Source organism: Cuculus canorus, chromosome 15 (assembly GCF_017976375.1).
Source record: "Cuculus canorus isolate bCucCan1 chromosome 15, bCucCan1.pri, whole genome shotgun sequence".
Classification (NCBI taxonomy): Eukaryota; Metazoa; Chordata; class Aves; order Cuculiformes; family Cuculidae; genus Cuculus; species Cuculus canorus.
Window position 1 is genome coordinate 10,330,054 of NC_071415.1, and position 17,692 is coordinate 10,347,745.

General features: G+C 51.6%; 1 protein-coding gene across 9 annotated transcripts in view; it reads right to left on the reverse strand.

Annotated features, from left to right (window-relative positions):
* The window catches only part of MPRIP (myosin phosphatase Rho interacting protein), an 83,619-nt gene that overhangs the window by 9,428 nt on the left and 56,499 nt on the right, over window positions 1-17,692 (reverse strand). For 6 of the 9 annotated variants that reach the window (XM_054080966.1, XM_054080965.1, XM_054080968.1 and 3 more), the window contains 9 exons: window positions 17,437-17,475; window positions 13,531-14,116; window positions 12,490-12,606; window positions 5,823-9,692; window positions 2,814-2,961; window positions 2,112-2,229; window positions 988-1,147; window positions 752-871; window positions 174-260 (listed from right to left, as the gene is read on the reverse strand). In XM_054080966.1, coding sequence (XP_053936941.1) covers window positions 174-260; window positions 752-871; window positions 988-1,147; window positions 2,112-2,229; window positions 2,814-2,961; window positions 5,823-9,692; window positions 12,490-12,606; window positions 13,531-14,116; window positions 17,437-17,475 — 5,245 coding nt within the window. The remainder of the gene's footprint in view (window positions 1-173; window positions 261-751; window positions 872-987; window positions 1,148-2,111; window positions 2,230-2,813; window positions 2,962-5,822; window positions 9,693-12,489; window positions 12,607-13,530; window positions 14,117-17,436; window positions 17,476-17,692) is intronic. The other 3 variants (XM_054080971.1, XM_054080972.1, XM_054080964.1) reach the window with 2 other exon arrangements.

Sequence of the window (17,692 nt, forward strand, 5' to 3'; positions counted from 1 at the left end):
CTGATGCATTTGTGGAGTGCTTTACTGATGACAGCAAACTAGATATTTGATTTCCTTCAAGGGAAACATTAAATATAGTTTCAAATCCGGGTATAAGTGAGCTGAAATCTAGGCACACAAAGGAGCAGAGCACAGCCTGTAAGAAGATTTGCAGGAACATCCCTGGGCATTACCCTCAGTGCCGTCTGCAGTTCGTCTTTGAGGGAGCTGATCTCCTGCTTCAGGTACTGGATTTCTGATTCTTTGACCCGCAGCAGGACCTGTGGAAACAAAAGCAAAGCATGTTCACAACTTAACAAATACAGCACAATCCCAAGAATTGCACCCACTGCCCATGATAACAATTGAGCCAAGGCTGGAGGCTCAGCCCCACGCCTGCTCCACACCAGCACCGTAGAGCTGCTGGTTCACCCATCTGGTTCGTGCAAGAAAATCGCTCCTGGGTCTCTTGGTAACTTGCCCAAGCTTGCACTGCTGATGTGCTCCCTGCACATCCCTCAGTTCATGCCAGTTCCCATTGCTCTATGTGGACTCAATCCTAGGAGACAAGCAGGTGTGGAGAAGGAAGAGCAGGTGTTGGGCTTGACACGGTGAGAAGGGAAGACGAGGACTCCAGGGGCTTCCAGCCTTGTTGTATCCCTGATAAACAGGGACCAGCTGTGCAGGGATGGAGGACGGCCACAGCACTGTCCTGAGGGTCTGCAGGCACTTGTGCCTGCCAGCGCTGTCCCTTTGGTGCTGCAGAGCTCACCTCCAGCTCGTAGGCATCCTTGCCCTGCGTGAGAGGCGATCCAGCAGCCTCTCCCCCGCCTTCCCCCGTCAGCAGGGTCCGCAATCGCGTGATCTCCGCAGCCAGGCGGTTATTCAGCTCCTAGGAAGAGGAAAGAGCTGTTGTGGGAAGGGCATGACCAGGGCTCAGTGCCCGCTGGGTGCTTTGCCCATCACCCCTGCCCAGGCCATCTGCCCCAGGGATGGTGGGACCCTCACCTGGTTGTGGGCGTTGAGCTCCTGGTTCTCCCGCTGGCACTGGCGGAGGGCCTGCCTCTCAGCCTCCAGCGCCTGCGCCAGGTGGGCGTTCTCCAAACACTTCTGCGAATACTGCTCCGAAAGCACTTCCAGCTCCCGCTGCACCGACTGCAGCTCCTCCCTGGTGAAACACACACTGGGTAGCAACCTCCCCAGACACTCTGATCCATAGCCACTCTTCCTCCAGCATCCCAGGACAACCCTATAGGAATCTAAGCACTGAGGAGGACTTGCATACTGCCTTCGCAAAAAACTTCAAGCTGAGAGCAAGCCAGCCCTGCCCTCTCCCCAGCACAGCAGTGCTTGGGCAATGAAGGGGATGTGAGGTCTTTCTCTAGGAGGTTTAATAGAAGGACTTCCTCAGGTTTCCAAAAACTGAGCTGAGATCTATCAAGATTTATCTTATGAAGAAATGTTTTCCTGTGAGGGTGGTGAGGCATTGGCCCAGGTTGCCCAAAGAAGTCGTGGCTGCCCCATCCCTGGAGGTGTTCAAGACCAGGTTGGACGGGGCTTTAAGCAACCTGATCCAGTGAGAGGTGTCCCTGCCAAGGGCAGGGGGTTGGAATGGGATGGGCTTTGAGGTCCTTTCCAACCCAAACCATTCCATGATTCTATGATTTTAAGTTTGCTCTTGGCACTGGGGACAGGGTGTATTTGCACGCCTACACATCTTGCGTAGCTGCATCAAGGTTAATAGAGTTGCTTGGCTGTGCTGCTCAGCTCCCACATGAGGACACTCTTGCCACAAAAAGCTAAGTTCTTTCTCTTTGCCTGGTTAGATTTGATTGAACAACCTTTCCACTGCAGCTGCGTGAAAAGTAGCACTGTGCCTACACATCTGCTACTTCTGGTGACTACAAAGCAGCTGAATTTTGGAAGTGTGGGAACAATTGTCCTGGAACTCCAAAGATTATGCACAATCAAGAGCATCCAATGGGTGCAGCTGGGACAAAAACAAGGGAAGAGTTCCCTAGGACAACAGGTCTGCCCCTAACTCATCACTGAAATCAAAGGGGAGCAAGAGGTCTCCCACACATATGGTCTCCCTGCGAGATACAGCAACAGATGGAGGATGATGGTCTTACAGGTATTGCCTTCGGAGGGCCTCGATGTCGGCATTGACGCTGCTGATTTGGGAGCGCTGGGACTTCTCCAGCTCTCGCTCCAGCTCCTCCCGGTGTGCGTTCTTCATGGCTTCGATGGCTGTGTGAGACAGCGCAGCATTAGCATCAGCATCACTTCACCTAAGGGCACTTCTTTGGTTGTTTTTGTTTGTTTCTTAAGGGAATAAAACCTGAGTCATCCCAGCAAACCTCCCACTGCTTCCCGGCCCTGTCAGTCTGTGCCCCTGGCTGCAAAGCAGCAAAAGAGCTTCTGCAAATCCCATTTTTTAATAGTCCAAATGATTGTCCAATTCACATGTTGTTTCCTGGACTGCGGGACTCCTGATGCAGAGACCCTGGGCTCCAGCACTTTAAAAGCCCCTGCGGCACTGAATTCAATGTGGAATCAGCAACAAATGAACAACGGGAATGACTAATGCCTCTCTGAGATGGAACAGAAAACAGATTAGAGCCAAGGAGAGGTGTACCAAGCCTGAAGACCAGGAGATGGGCCTCCATCCAAAACGTATGTCCCACCAGCCTCTCCCCATCTCCCTGTGCTTCCCACCCAGCCTTCATCCCACCTCATGCTCTGCTCCTCCACACTGCAACTAATACTACCCCCATGTCCCCATCAACATGGAGCTGCCCCACACCAAGGGACCCTCTGGCATGCTCCCATACCTGAAATGGTGGCAGCCGTTTCTTCTGCCAGCAGGCGGTCTTTCTCCTCCCGCAGCTTCTCCAGCTCCCGCTGGTGTTGCCGCTGCAGGTCCTCGATCTTCTTCTGGTGTGTCTCCTCCATGGCTGCAAAGCCCCTTTCACATGTTGCCTGCAAAAGGGATGAGGTGAAGGGGTTGACCCAGCAGCGTGGGGCCGGTGTCACAGCAGCGGTGAGCCTGTACACCAGCGGGGAGGTCAACACCCAAGTTCCATCACGGAGACCTTCTCCTTCAACACCATGGAGGAGGTGGTCAAACACAGATGTTGGGAGGTCAGAACTTGTCCTGCCAACTACACCCAAGAGCTCCAGTGAAAGCGAAGGACAGGGCAGGTCTAGGCTCAGACCCGATTGGGGAATGTAAATATATGTTAAAAACAACCCAAAAAAGCCTACTGGGCCTCTTCTGCAGTGCTTGATTTTATGTGGCCACCTTGAGGGTGGAAAGCAAATGACTCGTGACAACAAAAGGACCTTAATTCCCAACTGTGTATCGCTTCAAATGCTGCATGAGCAATTCTTTGCTAATTGAATTACCAGGAGTGAACTTAGGCCACGGCATGGGAGCAGCGCCCTGGGAATTCAGGAGTCGAGTGGTGAGATCCTGAATTCCAGCCTGGTCCTTCTGCCCCAGCACAATCCTCACTCCTGCCTCCGTGGGGGAACAAATGCAAAAACCTGTTCCCAGTTCAGCCACCAGCCTGGCCGCCCCACCAAGCACATCGGGATCCTGGACAGACACACGGCTGCAGGACAGAGGCAGGACAGCAAAGCCACCGCACGCTCAAGCCATGAGCCGGGAAGCAGCATGCATCGGGAATGTGAGACATCGGGGGTAAACCTGATGCCAAGCACTGCACTGAGCCTTTCTCCCGTGTAATGTTACAGGCCGGCTTTATTCCCTGATTTCAGCAGATTTCGTCCTGATTCACACCCCTGTTTTCCAGGGGAAGTGAGAACTGTCACCTAGGAACCCACTGGGACTCCATGGAAAATTTAAGGGGGACAAATTCACTCCCCCAGTGACATAAGTGCCAGTGGCAGTCTAACACTCATTGACCTGCACTAACATATACCCCTCAGCACCACTTTGTGTCTAATGCTCTTTGACCTGTGCCACTCCAAATTTTCAGCTCTGGTGCTTTTTTCCTTCCCTTTAAGTCTGAATCCTAAGGCATTTTTACTTTCTCAGCCCTTTTTTTTTTATCACACTCATTACCAGAACCTGTCTGGGCTTGGCCGACTACGGAGGGGCACAAAACAGCCTTGCAGGGCTTTTCCTTGCACCCCTAACACTGGAGGAAACTGGTGAGAGCTCCTCCGTGGTTCTGGCTGTGGATTCGGTGTTTGATGTATTGTAAATGCATTGCTATAAACCCTGGACCTTTGAACACGTACAAACCAGTATCTCACGTTACTGATGTTGCGTTCTCCATCAGGTTCAGAAGAGAAGAATTGAGCACATTTAAACCTGTAAATCAGACAGGTTTGCCATCACCCGGCTACCTTTCTAACCAGAGAAGTTTTGATTTTGCTGTCTGTCGCCCTGCTTCCTACAGAGGTGCAGGGAGAGGCCGGTTTGCTCTGCTCTCCTCCTGGACTACTCTGCCCAGAAGATGCTGCCAATCTCCAAGTACAACAGAGCAAATCTGAAAACAGAGGCGGGAAGTCAGGTTCATCACTTGCTGTTATTTTTCATCCTCTATTTTGGTTCTGGCCATTTTGCTTCTTCCAAAGCAAGAGCATCCCTGCGTACAACTGCCCCTATTTGGTCCCTGGTGAGTACGACAAGGCATTACCTGTGTGTCCCACTGACCTGAGCAGGAGGTTCAAGAAGGGTTTTTCCTTCTTAAGGGTCAAGATGGAGAAGACGTCATTCAGGGGACACCACTGCTTCCCTTCCATCTCCTCAGCAGCTCCCCCTCCCCTGCACACCAGATTCACCCCTGATGGGACATGGCAGAACTGCTGCTCTCCTCAGGCTACAACCAGCTTTTGGCTGGAGTTGAGCCATGCTTTACCCCTAGCCCAAATGCAAGCTGAAGATCTCATGGCTCGAAGCAAGCTCTCCCACATTTTGCCAACTCTTAAGAACAATTGCTCCAGGAAAGCCTCACCGGGATGGCCTCTGCGCACAGCCTGCATCGCTGCCCTTTTGTCTCTCCTTCAGCCTGAAGCCTCTCTAGTTGCTGCTGGGAGTCCTCTACTGCCCTAAATCCACTTCCTAAGTGGAAATGCACTCCGATCAAAAGCAGAACACCAAACCTAAGAGGTTTTTTCAGACGCTGTACCATCTCAGGCTGGTTTCACAGCCAATCCTGATTGATGAAATAATCTGGGCACAGGCACTTCATTGCCACTGGGGTTTTCCGCCCCTGGGCTCCCCGTAACTGTGCACTGTTTGTTGTGTAACGACTCGCTGGTGTACATCACCGGCGTGGTTCTGCTCACAGCCTCGTGCAGAGGAACTTTGCTTTGTTACAGAATTTGGGTTCCATTCGCAGCTACTTTCCCCAGGAAGATATGTTTGGAGAGTATTACGTTTCCATTTCATCGCACATTTTTGAGGGAAGCAGAGAGAGATCGGAGATTTGATCAGACTGGGAAAGACAGAGTTGAAGAATGCTTTTAAAGGGAAGTCACAAACAAAACATACGCCTGAGGTACGAGGAGAAATGCTACTTCACAGTGAAGAAGATCATGACGTTATCAAGCTACTTCAAACCCTTCCCTCTCTGTGCAGAGACCCCCTCCAATAATCAACCCTCCCTCAGCAATGCATTTAGAATACGCCAGCATGGAGAAAAGGGAGATGCCATGCTTTACAGAGGCCATTCTAACACTTTAGGCTTGTTTTAGTGTGCTGGCTCTTTCAAGGGACACCCCTCAGTTCGGCAAGCGAAACCCAGGACCGACCGCACCCTCCCGTACACTCAGCAGCACAAAGCAGAAAGCGATAAATGGATCAAGACCTTTAAGTTTTCAAAGTCTTTCTGGTATTTTTCCCTCAAGGTGGAAGCGTTCCCCTCCAGATGCTTGTTCTCCAGCTCATCCCTCATGACATTCATCTGGGCCTCCAGCTCCTGGATGCGTTCCCTCAGGCCGTGCATGGAGTCCAGGTCACCGCCGGGGCCCTGCCCGGTGTCACCCACCTCACCAGCCACCCAGGCATCCCCACCACCCGGGCCCACAGCAGGAGATTCCTCTGGGTGCTGCCTCTGGTACTCATCCAGGGTCTCCTGCAGGCGTTGCAAGTTCTGGCTGTAGTGCTCCTGCAACGCCTGCAGCTCCTCGCCATGGATGACCTGCAGCTCCTTGATCTTGGCCTGGAATTTGTCCTCCAGCATTTGCATCTGCTCCAGGTGATACTGCTCCATGTTCTGCTTGTCACGGATGATAGCATCCAGCTGGTTGAGGCCCTCTGTCCTCTCAGCCTTCAGAGCATCCTCTGTCCTGTTTAGTTGCTCTATCACGTTTCGAATCTCCTCTTCGTACCGTCCCTGCAGTTCACTCAAGCTCTTGCTGTGTTTATGCTCTTCTTCCTCTAAGAGCCTTCGCTGACTGTCAAGCTGGGACACCTTTGCTTTGAGATCAGCGTTCTCCCGTTCAAGCATGGCGATCAGCTCACCATACTCACCCTGTTGCTTTCTAAGCAAGTCTTCGTATTCATCCCGAAGGAGAGAGACTGTCTTCACACGCTCTTGGCAGAGCGCATCCATGCTCTGCAAAGACTCCTTGAAGGACTTCAGCTCCCTCTCGTACTCCAGGCGGACTTTGCAAGAGGCATAACAAACCTGAGCCTGAACAATTGCATCTTGGACTAACAAAGAGGAATACCGTTCAAGGTCTCCCATGCACGAATGATAAGAAAGACTCTGAGATATCTTCAGCAGCTTCTGACAGTCTCTCATTGCCTCCTCAGGAGGCAGAGAGAGTAAGGCAACAGATATTTCCTTCAGAACATTTGATTTGTCCTTTAGTTGTTGGGCAAGATCTTCCTGAATGGAAACAAGACCTTCATTCCTATGGACTGGCAGGCTTCCAGTCTCCTCTGCCTTGCCCAATTCCTGACACGGCACCATTTGGAGATGGCTCCCATCCCAGGATATTTGGGCTCTTTCTGAAGCATCTTTTTGAATTTCAAGTGCTTCAGAAATCTGGTGCATAATTCTGTCAAAATCAGGAGTCCTGTATGCTTTGATGATCTCCTCCAACATGCATTTATGCTGCTGGAGAGCTGTTTTGGTATCGTGGAGGTCTTCTTCAATTGTTTTTAATCTCTGATGAAAAGATTCTCTCATTTTCTGTGCGACAAATCCAAGTTCTGCCTTGATCAGCGTAGCATCTGCTACAGCACTGAGAAAACATGGAGAAAAGCCCAAAGCTGTTGTTTCTGTTCTGCCCTCACCTTCTCCTTCTCTAGTGCTCAAGTGCACTCTCAGCTTCTCCACCTGGCTCCAGAATTCCCCTTCCAGCAGCAGCTTCTTAGATAGGACGCTGGCCAAGTCCACTGTTGTACGAGAAACATTTGCTGGCTCCATCAAAACATCCTCAGCCGTTCCTTGGATCTCTCTCAGAAGCTGAGATATCTCAGAGCTTGCATTTTTCAAAGAATCCGCTATTTGGCTGATGAGAGAGGCCTCAAATGCCACTCTCTCAGAAAGCCATCTCAGCTGGCCAGCGTCAAACATCTCCACTTGCTGCTCCTTGGAGACGTGCTCCTCTTCTCCCAAGAAACCTCCTTCTGAAGGAGGGCTTTCCGTGATAAGGCTTTCACTCTGCTGATACTCCGACGGGACTGGCGCCCCTCTCAAGGCTTGGACTGCGTTTGATAAGGTTGTTTCCATGCTGGACAGAGTAACAAGGAACAAATCACCCTTTTGTTCCTTGTCTGATTTGGGCAAAGATCTTAGTTGTTCCCTGCACTTCTCTAAGCAAGTCAGCGCTTGATCATTTTTCATTTGGAAACCTCCCAGCTCGCTAATGTGATTTTCTATGAGCTTCAACTTTTCCTGCCTCTCGCTCTCCAGCTGTGAGATCAAAGCACTGACTTGGGATAAGCTGGTCTGAAGTTGTTCCCGCAGCTGAGTCTCAGTGCTGGCCCACTGATGGTGGAGGGCGATGAGTGTCTCCTGATTATGGCCATGCTGGCTCTCCAGCTTCATCGTTACATCTTTGAGTTTTTCCTCTGTAATATAAAGTTTGGTTTCCAGAGAATGGATGATTGAGAGATAGGTCTCAGAGTCGCTTGCCCCCGATGACGGGTAACCAAGAGCTGGCTCTGATGACATGCTTTCTTCAGACAGTGATCTGTCTTGGCTCGTGTCTGAAGAAGTGCTGCTTGTCCAGTTTTTCTCTGATCCATCTGGATGGATGTATTTTTGGCACTGGATGCTCGAGAAACGAATTCTTTGCCTCTTGGCCCCCATGATTCCTACATCAGGCTTTGCTAAGGCCTTCTGAACTAACTCTTGGTGCTGGAGCTCTACAGCTTTGGATGGGGAGCCGAATTCCTCTGCCTGCCTCTGGCTGGTCTCAAGAATCTCCTCCTCCTCCTCCTCCTTCAGCGCGTAAGTCAGAGCTGGGAGGACATCCTGAGTTTGCAGAGGCTGCCCCAGTTGGGATGGATGACTTTCATCAGCCTCGAGACTGGGGCCAAGCTCTTCTACCTCCTCAGCACATGGACCTGTGCCTACACTAGCTAATTTCTTTAAAGCCTCCTCCTTGGCCTTTAGCTTTACCTTAGTCTCCTCTAAACTGCTATCTAAAGCAACCATTTTAACCAACGCCTCACTGAGATCTTGATCTTTCTTCTCCACGATTCTCAGGTGCATTTCCTTAACGTGTCTCAGCTCTTCTTCTTTTTCTTTCAGCACCTTCTGCACACCCTGGAACTGATCCGACACCTCCTCAAACGATTGCTCTAGATTGCGGTAGTTGGTCTCTTCCATTTTCAACTTTGCTTGCAGCTTTGCAACTTCATTATCTGACTCGGTGACCTGATTCATGAGCTCGTGGAATCGACATTTGATCTGATCTCTCTCTCTTTCAAGCTCCCTGATGTGCTCTGCGAGTTTCTGGATGCTGGCCTCCTTCATCACCAGCTGCTCCTCCAGCTGGTGGACAAGCTCGCTGCCTTCAAACTTTGCATTCAGCTTCTCCTTCTGCAGAACCTCCATTTGCTGCTCGGTATTTTGCAGCTGGTTCTCATACTCATTGGCCTTATCCTCCACCTCCTTCAGACTCCGTATCAAAACCTGCTTTTCCCTCTCACAGCTCTCCAGCAAAGCCTCATAATTCTTCTGCAGCTTCTCCTCCATGAGGATCCGTGCTTGCTCGCTAGCATTCAGCTGCCTGCTCAGGTCTGCAATCCTGTCTTGGAGCCGCTGCACCTCCTTCTGATGGTCCCTCTGCAAAGCCTGCTGCATCTCCAGGTCCCGCAGCTCCTGGGTCTTCTCCAACAGCAGAGCCTCTGCGTTCTTCAGCTTCTGCTCGCTGGCCTTTAGCTGGGAGCTGAGCGCAGCCTCGCTGTGCTGCCACTCCTCCAGCTGCTCTTTGGCTTTCTCTTTTTCGCTCCTCAGGTCGCTCCTGAGCTTGGCCAGGGTTTGCTCCTTGATGGAGAGCTCGGCTGCTGCGTTACTGAGCCTTGCCTGCAGGCTCTGAATCTCCGCTTCGTGGTGCCGGATCACGTCCTTGGCCTCGGCATAGCTGCGCTTCAGCGATTGAATCTGCTGATTGATCAGCTCTTGACGCTGACATTGGGCTTCCAGCTCGCTTTGGAGGTCTTGGTTGACTTTGTGGAGCCTCTGCCAGGCACCTGATGGCGAGGCGGCCACCTCGGTCTTAAAAAAATTGATTAAATACTAGATTAGTAACACTCTTGGCTCTCCCTTCTGAGTGTCACACCTCTGGCCAGGCAGGCCACGGAAAAGCTCCTCGCAGCGATTTGGCTGCTACCCACATGCTCCAATTGGGATGATTTGTTCTCGGCACAATTTTTTTTTGTTTGTTTTAACCAACTTTTTGGGTTTTTTTATTTTTTCGAATGAGCGACAACCGCTTTCCAGTAACAGAAAACACGGACCACAACATCAAAACAGCTGTACAGTAACAGGCTAAAAGGAAAAAAAATAACCAAAATCGAATAGAACCAAAAAACAATGAAAAAGAAACACCAGCAGTAAAACAGAGACAGACAGACGAGAGAAAAACGGGAAGGATGAGAACGAGAAGAGGATGGGAACAAGTTGAGAAGAAAGGAACTGCTTTTTCAGCATGTTTGTTCATTTTGTTGTGAAACAAAAAGTGCACAGTTCAGGTAACACAGTCCTACCGACTAAAAGCAACAACAGAAAGTGAGGTGACAGCAAATGACATCACATCCCACCCAAATGCAAGGAGACAGGAGAGACGGCGTGGCGATGTCATTTCTGTGACTATCAAACAGGACTTAGTGGCTGCTCATCACATTATGAGACATGAGAGATGTTATGCTAAAGTTCAAGACTAAGGAGGATCTAATTTCTCTAACCTGCAAAAAAAAAAATAAAAAAGAAACCAAACCAAGAAACCAAAGCACAAAATAAAAAGCCCAACAAGTGAATGGAGGGAAAAGGTGTGATGAGAATGTAAAATGAAAGAAACCAACCTTCGTGAGACGAGAACCAAAGCAATGTAGCATGCAAAGAGAAAACTCACAGAGAGAGGCATGCAAAAGGCGACAATTACGTATCTTTAAAAAAATACACAGACAGGAAGAGGTGAGAGAAGCACAGCGTTAAGCCTAGGAATTTGGCCTGCCTTGCTGTACTCTGGTTGCTGATAAGGAAAGCCCACAGATGTGACACTCAGTTATGTTAAGTTAAATTTCATGCTTTACACCAAAAACATGCAAGAACATCTGCCCGGGACAGGTTAGTACGTGACCCCTCCCTCCCGCCGTGACCAGAGCCCGGGGACATCTCTGGTTCATTTGCGAGGAGCAGGAGCCCCCGTTCTTTTTCCCAGTAGGGTTCAAAGTTGGGCTGCCCCATTGCGAGGAAGTTCAGAGCACAAGAGGGGTTACACGAGGCTTCGGTGCACGGCACATGCATCGCAGGGCTGTATCTCAGCAGCTGCCTTAGAAACGTGCAGCATCTTTTATGTCGAGGCAGTCCTTGGGGGTTCATACAGGGCTGGTCATGCTGCCAAGGAGGGGTTGGTGCCTCCCAGGCAGCTCAGGAGGGACCAGAGGGCAGTAGTCAGGCTCCTCTGTCATCCCTCCTCATAGACAACATAGGAGCCTCTCTAACATCAACCACGAGGGGAGCAGGGGCATATGAAATTCAGACGGTGCATCCAAAAAAAAGGCTGTGATGTTTGCCCGTGGTCTGAGGACGCTCCAGAACTCCCCCCACCCAGTGATTTCAATCCACCCCAGCAGGGTTTAGTGGGGTTACTCCCTTCTGCACAGGACTTTCATCCCTCTGGTCCCAGGGAAACATAAGGGAAATCCCCAGAACAATTAAGACTGGAGCAAGCAAAAGCCTCCAACCCTTCCAAAAACACTCTCCAACTTCTAGGTCAAAGTTTGGGTCACTTCTTACTGCAGTGATGATTTGCTCAGCCCTTCTGCAGACTTGCCCTCTTTTCCCCTCTTCCGTATTGAGGTGCTACAGCCAACTTCAACACGGTCAGTCTGACAGTGGATTCAGCATCCAGCTTTTAGTCCCATTCCCTGATTTTTCAGAGCTCCAGGCAAAGTGAGGTCAGATGCCTTTGGCCCAGAGAAGAGGGAGTTAGTTACTCTTCCAACACTGCCAAGTGAAAATGGAACGCCTCCAAGCAAGCACTGTCAGCTCAGAGACTCCAGAAATAAATGCATTAATAAGTAAGACCTCCAAGGAAATCACTGGCAAGGAAGGCGAGATGCCTCCTCTGCCCGGGCTGCCCGCACTGCCTGTGCAACTTGAAGTCATAGTTTGGGTTGGAAGGGACCTTAAAGCCCATCCAGTCCCAGACCCCCTGCCACAGCCAGAGACACCTCCCACTGGATCTGGCTGCTCAAAGGCTCCAACCCAGCCTTGAACACCTCCAGGGATGGGGCAGCCACGACTTCTCTGGGCAACCTGGGACAATGCTGTCTCCAACTTCTTCGGGGGAAATTTCTCCCATGAAAAAGAAGGATGTAAGGTTCAGCGTTGACATTGGGTTTGCTGCCACGGGAGCGCAGCGTGAAGCTAAGCATGGTCACCTCAATCCAGAGCCAGCTTGGCCAAGTAGAGCTCAGCAGGTCAAATGCTGCCCCTGCACAAAACAGAACTACGGACTCCTGAGAGCAGCCAGAAGCTGCCCTGCAGGTGCTACAGCTCCTCTGGGCACAGACACTCCCAGAGGAAGAGCTGGAAAAAGGCCACTTTGTTTGGAGGAAGGGAGGAAAGGCTCTACTTCATCCCAGATCAGAGTTTTTGTTAAGCAGATGATCTTGGCATGGCTACAGAATTAGAAGTATTTGCAGGAGGTCACATTTCTTGGAGCCCACTCAGTGGTGCACATCTCTGCGTCAACCAGGACGCCCCCCGAACACCCTGGAGCAAAGCCCACCAGGGTTCCCCTCAGACACACAGAAGATGGATTTCTCTCTCCTTCCTGCTCTCCTACCTGCAACACGTAGCCCTCCCGGGCGCTCTGCTCCCGGCCCAGTGCCACTTTCAGCTGGTCCTGCAGGTGCCGGTTCTGCTCCAGGAGCTCCAGGGCCTCCTTTTGCTTCTGCTCCAGCTGGAGAGACACGAATAGAGACAGCGTCCAGGGCATGGGCAGGAGGTCAGCCATAAGGAGCAAGAGGCTCAGAGGGGACGCAGCGCAGAATGAACGGGGCTTTTGATGGCACTACAGCTTTGCTTTCTGCTCTGGGATCTGGATTTCATTTTTCTAGGCAAAATCCCTCCCCTCTGAAAGAACTAAGTTACGCAGTAGTTTAATTCGTAAAGCTCACTGCAGCGAAGGATGAACAGCACCAGCTGGTGCCAGGCATGACCCAGGCAAATCCCAGCCTGGTTCAGATCAGTGATATTCCCGGTTATTCCAGCCTGCACCCCTTTCATTCCTGCTAATACACCTTAATTCCAACTAACAACAGCCTTTGTTATCCCAGGCGTGGATCTCTTCCAAGTGAGCTGTATCCTCCTTCCCTTTCCTAAATTCATACAATTGCTTGATGTAGGCTCCACAAAAAGGGAATCTTTGTGGCGTGGGCTATAATTAAGGCCAGTTCATAGTTTTGTAGACATAATTGCAGATACAAATCTCTGCAGCTGCAGAGACACACAGAATTATGAGCTTGAATTGAGAGACTGGTTAATACACATTGATTGGACCTATCTCATCAGAGGTAGGCTGGCTACCAACCAACACAAGTTTAGGCTGCGTTAAATGGAAGGGAGTAATAAAATACCACCCTTGTAAGAACAGCCCTTTCTGCAGCCGCAGGAACATGAAAGCTGCCAGCAGAGCCGTAGGGGAATGAACATGGGTCTGTGCCCTGCCAGCTCCCCAGGGGACCCTACAGCATTTTCACCTGTTGCTATTACAAAGCAGGAATAAATGTAGCTTTCCAAAGCCTTGCTCAGTCTTCCTACGCTTCCTGCTGTGGCCTTAAGGCCATTTCGGTAGGCAGCCTGCATCTCACACTCCCAGCTTTACCTCCTTCTCCAGCAGCGTGGTCAAGTGCTGCTTCGTCAGCCCCTCGTCCCGGTCCTCAGTGTGGGCAAGGTGCAAGGGTGTGATGGGGATCTGCTTCTCCTCCCGCAGCGGGGTGGTCTCCACCTGGTGCCAGCGCTGCTCGATCTCCACATGGACATTCTGTGGTTTGATGTCCGCTGGGATGGGCAGGATCCGGTCCACCTCCATCCTTAGTGCCTCTTCTGACCCTGCCCCATCCACAGCATCAATCATCTCGAAGCGCTTGCGCCGCTCCTCCCGCCGCCGGGCCCGCTCCCGCTCCAGCTCTCCTGGGTCAGTGTCAGTGGTACCGGAATCCCTGGGGAAGGCGGCAGAGCCGCTCTTGGAGGAGTCTGCAGCGTTCGCACGCTCCTGTGCCAGGGCTTGCTGGATGGGGCGAAATTCAGCCCAGTCAAAGGTCTTGGACCGTCCTTCTCGCCGGCGCTCCCGGGCACGGCTCCGCTTCTGCTCTGGGTCCAGCTCAGCTTGTTCCGCATCCGGCTTCTCGCTTGGCTTTGGACCAGTCTCAAAGGAAGAGCTGGTCTTGCTTTTCTCTTCCGGCAGGGAGCTGTGAGGACAGAGAGAGGGTAAAGGAAAGTGTCAGTGGGTGCTCAAGACACCCAGGCACTCCCACACATGCCTCAAAGAGCCAGGTGGAAAGGGGCTGCTGGAAGCCCAAGCCAATGCCACGTGGGTGCCACCCCTGCCCCTCTGTCTCCCATGGCCTCTCGGGCACAGGAGCCGCCACTGCCCTTCCCCAGGGTCACGCTGGTGTGCAAAGCCTTGGTGCAAGCGGCTTCGGCTGCTCCTGGGCACGCCCTGGCTCCCGGAGAGCAGCTGATCCTAGCCTTGCTCCTCCTTAGCAGCTACCACGTGCCAGTGACCACGACGCAGCAGCAGCCCGTGGCCAAGGCAGCAACCCCTAATCATCCTGCCAGGGAGGGAAGAGGCCTCGAAAGCTCCTCCAGTGCCTGCTGGCTGACTTGCCGCCCACCTCCCCAGCTGCGGGGCTCCATGCACGCACGCCAGTTGATGCAGCCATAGTCACGTGCTCACAGGGAGGATGCCACTGGTCCCACCACAGTCAGTCTGGCTTCAGAGCTGTGGGGCGGAGAAGCACAGAGCAGCTCCCAGAGGTCTTGGGTAACAGAGGGAAGGTTTTCCTTGAGCTTGGCAAAGTCAGGATATTAATGGGTCGAAAACTTCTCTGTGCCACTATCTGCACTGAAGTTAGAGATCTCCCCTGGGGAAACCAGTCCCGCGGGCAGTGTGGGCAGCCACCCTGGCACGGGCGCTGCACGCCGTATGTGCAGTTGTCAGCGCAGCAAGGAGAGCAAAAGTTATTTAACACACCGCGGAAGTCACTAAAAATGTCGATTTCTCAAGCAGGGAATGATTCTTAGTGCAGAGTTCGAGGGTGGTGGGTTGAGGAGGGAGACATACTCATCAAGCAGTGAAGGTTAACAGGGGAAGGCAATACTGTTTCCAACCTAAGGATAATCCATAATGCAGTACTAGCTCATTAAAGGTAGACATGCCAGCCTTGTAACATGCAGATCAAAACTGAAAAAGAAAACGGCAGTATGCTAAGTTGGCAGAGGAAGCCTGTGCTGCGGGAGTGGCAGGCATGGCTGAACCTTCTCTGCTATCAGAAGCCTTAGAGATGCCCTGCAAGGCACAGCCCTGCTGCTCTGGCTGGCTCCAGGCTCTCCCCTTTTCCCGTACAACCACAGCATCCCCCTGGGCTCCAGCGCAGCCTCCACAAGCTTTCTAGAAGGGCGCAGTGGAAAGAGCTAGAAAGCAGCTCCCCAAGCCCATCGCTGGAAGCAAACCACTGCTAACGGGGCTCTGACCCACAGGGCAGCATGCACCGAGACTACTGAGCCTGGGAGGGAGCAGCAGCAGCACGGCTTCTCCTTCCACCTGAGTAGCACAGCCCAACGCCTGCAGCCAACCATCTCATGTATGTATATATGCCCAAAACAAAGGATGGAGCAGAAGAGATGATTCTGCATGGGCCAGGGCTAGTATCTTCCGATGAACTTCCATCCACGATCAAACCGCAGGCTCAGTAGAGCTGGGTTTCAAGAAACTCTGGCAGTTACAGGCTAAAACCAGCTTGGAGATAATTTCTTCCTCAGCTAATAAAATGAATCCAAATGGCACCATGATGAAAGCCCCTTGCTCCTCAACCATTAGAAGTTATTGCCTGACTCCAAAGCCAGGCGCTCCATCTGGAGTCTGTTAGTGATTACGGCTGCATTTTAAGTAAGTGAAGTGGGGATGAGATGGAGTCTTAAAATGGAGAAGGAAAAACGGGGGTCCTGGGGCCTCTCAGACGTTGTTAGGGGACATTATGCTGCTCTAAATACTGCGTGGAAGAATCTCGGCATTTCTATGGGTGACATCTTTTGTGAGCTCATTTCTCCTCTGCTGCTTTCCAAAGGGCATGGGATGTGTGTCAGGGAGCGGAGGGACGGCCGCTGGGAACCGAGTTAAGAGACTCAGAAGAGTAACCCAAAGATTCTCATTTCATCTCCTACAACTGGCTATTAATCCTGCTCAGGCACTTCGTATCTCCTCCATCCCAGAGAAATTAATTCACAGCACATGGGAGGGGGGTGCCTTTGCCTCCCGATGGTATTTATAGGTCAAACCAAAAAGGGTTTTGTTAATACAGGTGACGGGGGGAACAGTGGAAGCTGCAAGCTGAGCATGCTGCCACAGCGGGCGAGAAGGGATAATGGGCAACACAGCCTCCCCAGGGCTGGGAGCTGAACAAGGACCCAGCACTGAAGCAGCCACCTTCCTTTTTGTGTGTGTTTTATAGCTGCCTGGTCATTGTTAGCAGAGTGTAATTAGTGCCTCCACACATCACAGGGCACTGCTGAGGGCAGCAGCTGCCCCCACTGCAGGTGCTGACACACAGAGCAATATAAACAGTAATTAGGACTTGAGCAACGAAGAAAATGTGCATTTGGCTTGGTGGAGACATGGCATCAGGTTAATGAGACCGGTAGAGGGATGCAGGAGCACATGGAGTCAAACACTGCCACCCTCCTCGTATCCAGTTTAACACCCCCTCACAACCCAGCTGTGTTATGCAGATGTTTGCCACCTCTCCATCATGACCCTTTCTGTCCTTTGGCTTTCCTGCAGCCCCATCCACAAGCCGCTCCCTGGGTGCGGAGGTTAATGACGCGCCTGATGCCAGGCAGGATGGGCTGGGATAACCCACACCCTCTACGGCACAGCAAAGGACTTGTGAGCAGGCGTCGTGTGAACACAGCCCTGCTGCACGTGCGGCACAGTGACAACTTCTCAGCAACACGACTAACCCACATTGGAGCCTACCTCATTCGAAACCAGCTCAGTGGAAAACAACACAAGTGCATCTATAAATCTCTTTTCCCCAGTTCAGGACTGAGATTCCCAGTCTATTCATGCAGCATAACAAGTTACTGCCCAACTGGTACCTGCGCGTGGACCCTCTCACTGGGGTAAGCCAAGCCAAACCACTTCACATGAACTCAGAGCAGATGCAGAGCACAGAACCACTGTGCCGCAGTAACCTGTTAGGCTATAAATACATCTGGCTTTTTAAAGGCTGCGAGGTCCCCTTAAATTTTCTTGGTCTTCATCTTCATATCTAGTCACATCGGAAGATACCAGTGTGGGGATATCAACTGTCAAGACCAGGTTGCTTCTTCCCTTCTCTCTGGCTTTTATTTCAAGGAAAAAAAGGGGGAATAAAAAAATAAAAGGAAGAAAAATAAATGGAAACTGCAGGACTTCTCATCTGAGGTGCAGAGAAGGAGGAGCATGCAGTGAATCACAAGATATACAAACCACAAAATGTTAATACAGGAGAGAACACAGTTTTCCAACCTGGGCTTCAGCACGGATAGTTTCAAAGAGAAGTTTTTCCTGGGATTGCATGGAAATCAAACATACACAGGAGTGAGGAGAGAGGTGGCTTCCCCGAGACCCCCGCGAGATCCACCAGAGCTCGGGCAGGGCTGGGAAACAGTGGCCGAATGCCAAGCAGGATAGGGAAGGAGAGGCTGGAGCATCTCCAGGTTAACAGCACTGGGTGAGAAGAGCCATTCCATCAATGTGGGCACAAACCTGGCAAAAACCTGCT